We start from the raw sequence: 8,754 nt of genomic DNA, 5'->3' as shown, positions 1-8,754 counted from the left end.
ATAATAATAATAATAATAATAATAATAATAATAATAATAATAATAATTTTACCTAATTAAAGTTCATATTTCAATGTAGTCAAATGTTCCAAAAATGTCCTTTATAGTACTCTTTTTCGGTTTGGTCCAGGATCCCGTCCAAGATCACACATTTCATTTAGTTGTCATGTCTCTTGAGTCTCCTTTAATCTGGAACAGTTCCTGGGCCTCTCTTTGGTCATATATGACACTGATATTTATAAAATATGCAGGCCAGTAATTTTATAAAGTTCAACTTGGGCTTTTTCAATATTTCCTTTCCTTGTGTATTTCTTTTTTTCTTTTTTTTGAGACAGAGTTTCGCTCTTGTTGCCCAGGCTGGAGTGCAATGGTGCATTCTCGGTTCACTGCAACCTCCACCTCCCAGGTTCAAGCAATTCTCCTGCCTTGGCCTCCCAAGTAGCAGGGATTACAGGTATGCACCACCACACCCGGCTAATTTTTTGTATTTAGTAGAGACGGGGTTTCACTATGTTGGTCAGGCTGGTCTTGAACTCCTGACCTCAGGTGATCCACTTGCCTCAGCCTCCCAAAGTGTTGGGATTACAGGCGTGAGCCATTGTGCCTGGCTGTGTATTTCTTGATTTCTTGCTTTGAGTGCCAGTGGCCCAGCCACTTCCTCAGGTCAGGAGCCAAGGGACCATCCTGAATCCATCCCTCTCCCTCACTCCCACCTACCCATCCATCACCAGATCCCAGCGCCTAATGCTCTTCCCTCCCATGCCCCAGCTTCTGCTGCGACTATATCATCATTCCTTACCCATCATCTATCCTTTGTCTTGCTCTCAACAATTACATGGCTTCACACTTCTCCCTTCTTAAACCCTCTACAGGCTGGCTGCTCAAAGGGTAGCAAAAGAATCAGCAGCTTTGAGAGTTTGTTAAAAATGCAGAACCTCAGGCTGCGACCCAGAGCTGTGGAATCAGAATCTGCATTTTAACAAGTTGCCCACGTGTTTGACAAGTCCTGCTCTCAAAGGCTTACAGATTCCTCGGAACGGCCTTCACGGTTCCCCGCCCCCCGGCCACCACAAACTTCTCCTACCTTGTCCACAGGTATGAATGCATGGTACTTGCCCTTTGAACACAGTTTCTTGTTCCTGGAACACCCTGTCTCGTGAGACTCCTGCTGAAGGTTAGATTTGAACATTGCCTCCTATGGGGTCCACTTCTTGCTCTGGAGCCCCATGTCCTCTGGACCCCTCTCTATCCTAGCTTGTTACACAGAAATGTTACACCTAAGACCTTGTCATTTTTAGCGACTATTTCTCCCACTAGCCAGTGAATGCCTTGAGACAAAGCCTGCATCTTACACACTTCCTTATCCTCAGTGCTCAGCACAAGTCAAACGTTTATTGAATGAGAGAAACAGCTTTTCCTCCATGGAGGCCCTTCCAAGTAGATCTGAAGTGGGTATTGCAAAGGGGCCATCCAAATGCCAGAGCCACATTATGTTGGGACGGGGCAGTCACAGAGAACATCTAGTTACCCATTTTTTGTTTGTTTGTTTTGAGACAGAGTCTCACTCCTGTCACCCAGGCTGGGATGCAGTGGAACAATCTTAGCTCACTGCAGCCTTGACTTCCCTGGGCTCGGGTAATCCTCCCACCTCAGCCTCTTGAGTGTCTGGGACAGTAGGCATGCACCACCACACCTGGCTGATTTTTTGTATTTTTAGTAGTTATGGGTTTTTGGCATGTTGCTTAGGCTGGTCAAGAATTCCTGGGCTCAAACTATCCGCCCATCTTAGCCTCCCAAAATGCAGGGATTACAGGCATGAGCCACTGCACCTGGCTGGAAAATCTAGTTCAAATGCATTTGTTATTTATGAAGGCCCCAGAAGGAGAAGTGACTTAACTCCAGGTTCCTCTGCTGGAGAGATGTAACCTGAGTCACTATTGATTTATGCTTTGCCCTTTCTCGAGCCAAGTGCCCTTAATTGTGATAAGCAGAGAAATAAAAATCAAAGTGAGTCACAGATGAATGAGCACATAATGGAGATTGTTTTGTGTTAGGTCTCACTATATTGTCCAGGCAGGTTTTGAACTCCTGGGCTCAAGCAATCCTCCTGCCTCGGCCTCCCAAGTAGCTGGGATTATAGGTGCACAATTTCTAAAGTTTGAAAACATGAAAGCATGGTGGCTCACACATGTAATCCTAGCACTTTGGGAGGCCAAGGCAAATGGATCACCCGAGGTCGGGAGTTTGAGACCAGCCTGACCAACATGGAGAAACCCTGTCTCTACTAAAAATACAAAAATTAGTGGAGTGTGGTGGCATGCGCCTGTAATCCCAGCTACTTGGGATGCTGAGGCAGGAGAATCGTTTGAACCCAGGAGGTGGAGACTGTGGTGAGCCAAGATTACGCCATTGCACTCCAGCCTGGGCAACCAGAGTGAAACTCTGTCTCAAAAAAAAAAAAAGGAAAAAAATATTCTGAATCTATCTTCTTGCTTAGGAAATAATCATAAGACCAGGGAAGGATAAGGGTTAACTTATGGGAGTTGGGTGCAGCTGAAGAGTTTATGGTGAAGTCAGGGTAGGCAAGGGGCTTCAGCTAAGCTGTTTGTTCTTAAGCTGGTGTGTGAAATATGAGTGTTTTTTTGTACATCTTTGTATACTTTAAAATTTTTTAATCTGAATCAGATCACACCTTGAATGGAATAGTTATCCCCCAAATTTAAAGTGAGTTAAGTTTTGCCCATGGTTTTGAGTTAACCAACTCTTGACCCTGTGGGTGTCCACACATAAATGTTTCTATAGTAAATGCACTTTCTGCATGGCAGACTTCCAGCTCTAGCAAGCAAGTTTCAGAGAGCGGGGGCATTCTAGAAAACAGAATCCTTACCTGATAGTGGAGCATAAATTGAGCTAAGGCTGAGGTTGCATCTTAGCATACGGTCTAAAGAGGTCAAGTTTCATTTTACAGGCAACAACAAAAAACCATTAAATTATCAAGAATGGGTTGACTTAATTTGTAATTTTAGGAAGGATAGGTCAGACAGGAAGCCAGCTGGTCTTTGCAGCAACCCAGGAAAGTATTACCTGCTCAAAGTAAACTTAAAAAAACACGGTGGCTCACATCCGTAAACTCAGCACTTTGGGAGGCTGAGGTGGGAGGGTTGCTTGAGCCTGGAAGGTTGAAGCTGGAGTGAGCCAAGATCACACCACTGCACTCCAGCCTGGGCAAGAGTGAGACTGTCTCAAAAAAATATATGTGTATATATAATATAATCAAATATGCCTGAACCCCTAGTTTTCCAACACATACATAAAGGAGCACGTGTTTTCTATTCTGGGTGCCCCTCTGTGCTTCAGACCAATATATTTTGCCCCCAATAGCCCCCAGCATCCCTAGTTGTATGTGGGCACTGCAGCCTCGACCTCCTAGCCTCATGTGATCTGCCTGCCTTGGCCTCCAAAAGTGCGTGGATTACAGGCGTGAACCACTGCAGCTGGCCACAGGCATGCTTTTTATGCGCCCATTTCATCTTGCAAATCAATCTGAACCACAAGTTTTTGGACTTAGAGAGCTTCTTGAGGAAATATGGCTATCTGAAACAATAATTTTAGCTAATGAGGTCCCAGGACCTTAAAGGGAAATGTAATTCTCCTTAAATCCATCAAGAACTAGGCAGAGAGCATGGGTTCAAGATCTTTTATTTTCAGAGCTTCCAACAGTTGGTTAGTAATGCTAGCTAAGCTGGTATAATCTGAAGGCCATCCCACCTTTCTCTTCAGGCACTCAACCAACAGAACCTCTTTCTTACGAACAAGATCATTAACCAGTTGGAATCTGTCTCAATGCACGTGTAGGAAGAAGTCCTCTCCCTCACATTTTTCCCAACAAGATTGTTTTATAGCTAAATGTAACTCAAACCCATAACACAGCAACTAGCCATCTCCAGTATCACTTGATTCCCACCCCCCCACCCCAAGAATAGGAAGTTGAGGTAAGGGGAGAGACTGTCTCCTGTTTTAAGAAAAAACTGCCTACACCTCAATGAAGCCATGATGGTACGGAGGCTGGCACCAGAGGGCGGGGATGAGTAGGCACTGAAACAGGCCTCTCTAGAATCAATGAAGTCAGCCCTAGCTCCTTGGATGAGGTGCTCTTTTGAAATCCCCACATCTATGGGGTTAGATAAGGGACAACCGGTGATGATTCATCACTCCCTGTCTCTCAAATTAAAACATGATAAACCCAGAAAGTTTTACCTTCAAAATCCACCAAGCTCCCTCCTGAGAAAATTCTGTCCAGTCATGTCCATGCCAGCACCCACTCCCTTCTCCTAATGCCCAGGGCTTCCAGCCCCTCTCCTCACCCTTGGGTGGCCCATCCAACACTGATTTGATACTCTTTGACTCATAATATCTTTTTTAAAAAATTAGAAAAAGCTATCAAACAATATCACAGCAACATAAGGAAGACACTCAGTGGACATGCTCCTCCCCCATCCTGTGGAGCCCACCCAGCCCCACCCCACTTCCCTGGGAAACCTACACTGCAACATTCCAGCACTGAGCCGGGGGTGGCCCTGGATGCTGCCTCAAGTGCTTTCCTGACTGTGGCTCCTATACCAGCCAATGCCACGGAACTGGGGTGAGGAAGAACAGGGCCACATCTCCCACCAAATAGATCTCAGTGGCCAGTGGTGGGTCTGGGAGATTTAGCTTATGTCAGGCAGCCAAGCCTGGGTCCAACGCTCTCACCAGACGTCAGTTCTTGGCTTAAATAGCAGCAGCCCCAGTACCACAGCGCTTCCTGGGGGTAACAGAGCACCTAGCTTTCTGTCCGATAACTTATAACAGGTTTGTATTTTCTTACCCCCTTCTTTTTCTTTTTTTTTTTTGTAACTAAAAGCCGAGGTAGTCCCTGGGATAATAAAACCCTACCTAGAATGGCAGTATTTCAACCTAATGAAGCAGTAAAGTAAGTCTCCAGGAGTTAGAAAAAAAATAAAATAAAGTGATTGATGAAGTTGAATAAATTAAAGATATGGATATCCCACCTTTCCTTCCCAGGTTGTCTTTGCTATTTGGCCAGCAGCATTTCTGTCTGTGTAACTTCTCTACTCCCCTCCGTCTCCTCTCCCCTCATGAGATGGCTGGAGCCCAAAAAGGCCCTGGCTGCTTCATCCCACTGTGGCTCAGAGCAGCTTGACACGGTGCTCAGAACTGCGTTGTGGCACAGTTCTGATATGGACGGAGGACGTCTAACAGGAACAGAAGAGGCGTAGCCAGCAGGATTCCCTGGGCTCCAACCTTGGGAGTGTGGGAGGTAGGTTTAAGGCATGGAAGTCCCAGGCCCCCTCTCCAAATGTCACACAGCTGGCCCCTTTGCTTAAGTTTCTCTGCAGCAAAGAGGGTAAAGGGGGACAGAGGGAAGCTCGGGCTGCTGCTGGGTGGTCCTGCTGCCCTCAGAGCTTCTTCAGACGACTGTACATCTCCCTCTTGCTCTTCTCCCCTGCCCAGGTCCGGCTCTTGGTGCGGAACTTCTTCAGGTCTTCTTTAAAGTCCTCATGGTGCATGGGCCGGTAGCTAGGGGGCTCACAGTAAGACTGAGGGGACAAGAGAGAATGAGGTTAGAGTACACTTGCCTCACACCCACAACCTGGTTTCCTCTCTGCCTAGGGTTACAAGGCTGAAAGCGGCCAGGCAGACCTGAGCGGCCAGTTCTACAGGGGCTTACTTTGTGTTCAGCAGATACCCACCCCCGGAAAGAAAGTCATGACCGCCAGACAGATCCATTAGTCTACCACTGGGGGAAGGGGAGGAGGGATGCTCTCCACAGTCCCAGTCTTACCTGGCATTTCATAAAGAACTCCTTGTATCCCCCCTTCAGGACATACAGCTCAGGGTAGTGGAGTTTGGGGTATTCATTACCCAGGCGATCTCTCTCTCTCACGTACCGGCACCTAGTCAGGGGAAGGAAGGCCAAAGTCAGGTTAGCTTTTCCAGCACAGAGCAACACCCAGGCAACGCAGTCAAAGCAGCAGTTGTAGTCTAAGTCCCCCTTAAACACATCTTCCCAACTTTACATTTATTCTTAGAAACAATCAGTGCTAAGTTGCAAGTCCCTGGCCACGTGAGCAGCATTCACAGCCAGTGCCAGCAGATGGTCTCTTCCCCAACTTTCCTTTCTCCAACAGTCCCAGCGTCTGAGTCCGGCCCAGCACCTTCACCACCAGTTTGTGGCAAGTTTCACTATCTAAGCCAGCTTCCCCTTACTTTCTCCACCCCAGCCTTCTCTTCAGCTAGGCTCCCTCACTCACCTTCTTCTACATAAGTGGGCTTCTTTCAGTGCCTTTTAAGGAGGCTGAGCTTGCTCCTGCCTCAGGGACTGTTTCTATCCTCTACCTGGACTGAATGGTCTTCAATATCCAGCCAATGGCTGCTTACTGCCTCGCCCTTGGTGAAAAACCCCGAGGCCCCAAGTCCTTCAGAGGTCTACAGCTCATCATCCCTACTGCTGCTCTGCTCCTTGTTCATCCCACACGAGTCCCTGCGGCCCCACTACTGTTTCTCCAGCCTGCCTGGGAGCTCCCACCACTGGCCTTATTTTGCTCTGAAGCACCATTTTTTTTTTTGAGACAGAATCTTGCTCTGTCACTAGGCTGGACTGCAAGGGTGTGATCCCAGGCTCACTGCAATCTCTGTCTCCCAGGTTCAAGCAGTTCTCCTGACTCAGCCTCCCGAATAGCTGGGACTACAGGCGCGTGCCACCGCCCAGATGGTTTTTGTATGCTTAGTAGAGACGGCATGTTGGCCAGGTAATCCTTGCGATCCATCTGCCTTGGCCTCCCAAAGTGTTGGGATTACAGGAGTGAACCACCGCACCCAGTAGCCTTTTTTTTTGAGACAGAGTCTCACTCTGACGCCCAGGCTGTAGTGCTCTGGCACAATCTCGGCTCACCGCAACCTCTGCCTCTTGGGTTCAAGGGATACTCCTGCCTCAGCCTCCAAAGTAGCTGGGATTACAGGTGTCCGCCACCACGCCTGGCTAATTTTTGTATTTTTAGTAGAGACAGGATTTCACCATGTTGGCCAGGCTGTTCTTGAACTCCTGTCCACTCTGAAATGTAAGTTCCACGAAGGCAGATATTTTTGGTCTGTTTTGTTCACTGCTCTTCTCCCTCAATATCTAGAAAGGTATCTGGTACACAAGAGCCAAGAGTATCTGCTGATTTTCTCTTGAAGCTCAGTGGTTTGGGGCCTACGGTAGCTGCTCTAGTCATGAGGGATGGGCAGCAGCTTCCTCAGCAGCACATAGCTTAAACCATTTGCCTGTGGTTAAAACGAGTTTGGCTGGGCACAGTGGCTCATACCTGTAATTCCAGCACTTTGGGAGGCTGAGGCAGTGGATCACGAGGTCAGGAGTTCAAGACCAGCCTGGCCAAGATAGTGAAACCCCGTGTCTACCAAAAATACAAAAAATTAGCCGGGCGTGGTGGCAGGCACATGTAATCCCAGCTACTTGGGAGGCTGAGGCAGAGAATTGCTTGAACCCAGGAGGCGGAGGTTGCAGTGAGCCACGATAGCGCCACTGCACTCCAGCCTGGGCGACAGGGCAAGATTCTGTCTCAAAAAAAAGAAAAAAGAAAAAGTTCACCTGTGAATCCCAAATCTTTCCTCAGTGGATTAACAGAAAGCCAGTGATGGTGAAACTCAAGTGGGGAACGAAGTATAAGGGGTATCTGTAGATGGTGATATAAACATGCAGCTTGCAAATGCAGAATACAGAGATGGGGCGTTGTCTGTATATCTAGGTGAAGTTTTAATATGGTATAATAATGTCCTTTATATTAGAGGTTAAGTTAAAGAGGAAGATGGGGAAATGAGAGAATTGAGAGAATAGCATCTTTTGGGCTGGGCATGGTGGCTCACACTTGTAATCCAAGCACTTTGGGAGGCCAGGATTGCCTGAGCCCAGGAGTTTGAGACCAGCCTGGGCAACATAGTGAGACCCTGTCTCTACAAAAAATACAAAAATTAGCCAGGCGTGGTGATGCATGTTTGTGGTCCTGGGAGGCTGAAGTGGGAGAATCACTTGAGCCTAGGAGGCAGAGGCTGCAGTGAGCTGTGCTCCTGCCACTGTACTCCAGCCTGGACAACAGAAACTGACCCTGTCTCAAAAATAAAAAAAAAAGAACAGCATCTTTTGTGGGTTTAAAACAAATTTATATGTATGTGTATGTGTGTCTAGTTTGTTTCAGGCCTGTAATCCCAGCACTTTGGGAGGCTGAGGCAGGTGGATCACTTGAAGTCAGGAGTTCGAGACCAGCCTGGACAACATAGCGAAACCTTGTCTCTACTAAAAATAAAAACATTAGCTGGGCATGGTGGCATGCGCCTGTAGTCCCAATTACTCGGGAGCCTGAGGCAGGAGAATTGCTTGAACCCGGGAGGTGGAGGTTGCAGTCAGCCGAGATCACACCACTGTACTCCAGTCTGGGTGACAGAGCAAGACTACGTCTCAAAAAAAAAAAAAAAAATCTGGTGAGTGAATAATTCCATTCATGAATGACCATCCTTTGGAGACAGATGTTTGAAGAACTTATGACAGTCAAAAAGTGTCAAGTTCTACTGTATTGCCTGTGTGTAGAACACGTACATACAAATGTGACAAAATGTTAACAATTAATAAAATCAGGTGAAGTATATGCAAGTACAACCTGTGTGTGTGTGTGTGTGTGTGTGTGTGTGTGTGTGACA

At 47.2% G+C, this 8,754-nt stretch overlaps 1 protein-coding gene and 1 pseudogene across 5 annotated transcripts in view; one reads left to right on the top strand and one right to left on the bottom strand.

The window, feature by feature from the left end:
• Nucleotides 1-3,682: 3,682 nt before the first annotated feature.
• Nucleotides 3,683-8,754, bottom strand: part of CDC25A (cell division cycle 25A) — a 31,286-nt gene continuing 26,214 nt past the window's right edge. For all 5 annotated transcript variants that reach the window (XM_023231652.2, XM_023231653.2, XM_026454852.1 and 2 more), the window contains 2 exons: nt 5,846-5,957; nt 3,683-5,600 (listed from right to left, as the gene is read on the bottom strand). In XM_023231652.2, the coding sequence (XP_023087420.1) occupies nt 5,460-5,600; nt 5,846-5,957 (253 nt within the window). In that variant the 3' untranslated portion in view covers nt 3,683-5,459. The remainder of the gene's footprint in view (nt 5,601-5,845; nt 5,958-8,754) is intronic.
• LOC111555536 lies at nt 6,430-7,897 on the top strand (annotated as a pseudogene).

This window comes from Piliocolobus tephrosceles, chromosome 2 (genome assembly GCF_002776525.5).
Source record: "Piliocolobus tephrosceles isolate RC106 chromosome 2, ASM277652v3, whole genome shotgun sequence".
In the NCBI taxonomy this organism is placed as follows: Eukaryota; Metazoa; Chordata; class Mammalia; order Primates; family Cercopithecidae; genus Piliocolobus; species Piliocolobus tephrosceles.
The sequence above is the reverse complement of the archived record's forward strand: the minus strand, read 5'-3'. Positions and strand labels throughout refer to the sequence as shown.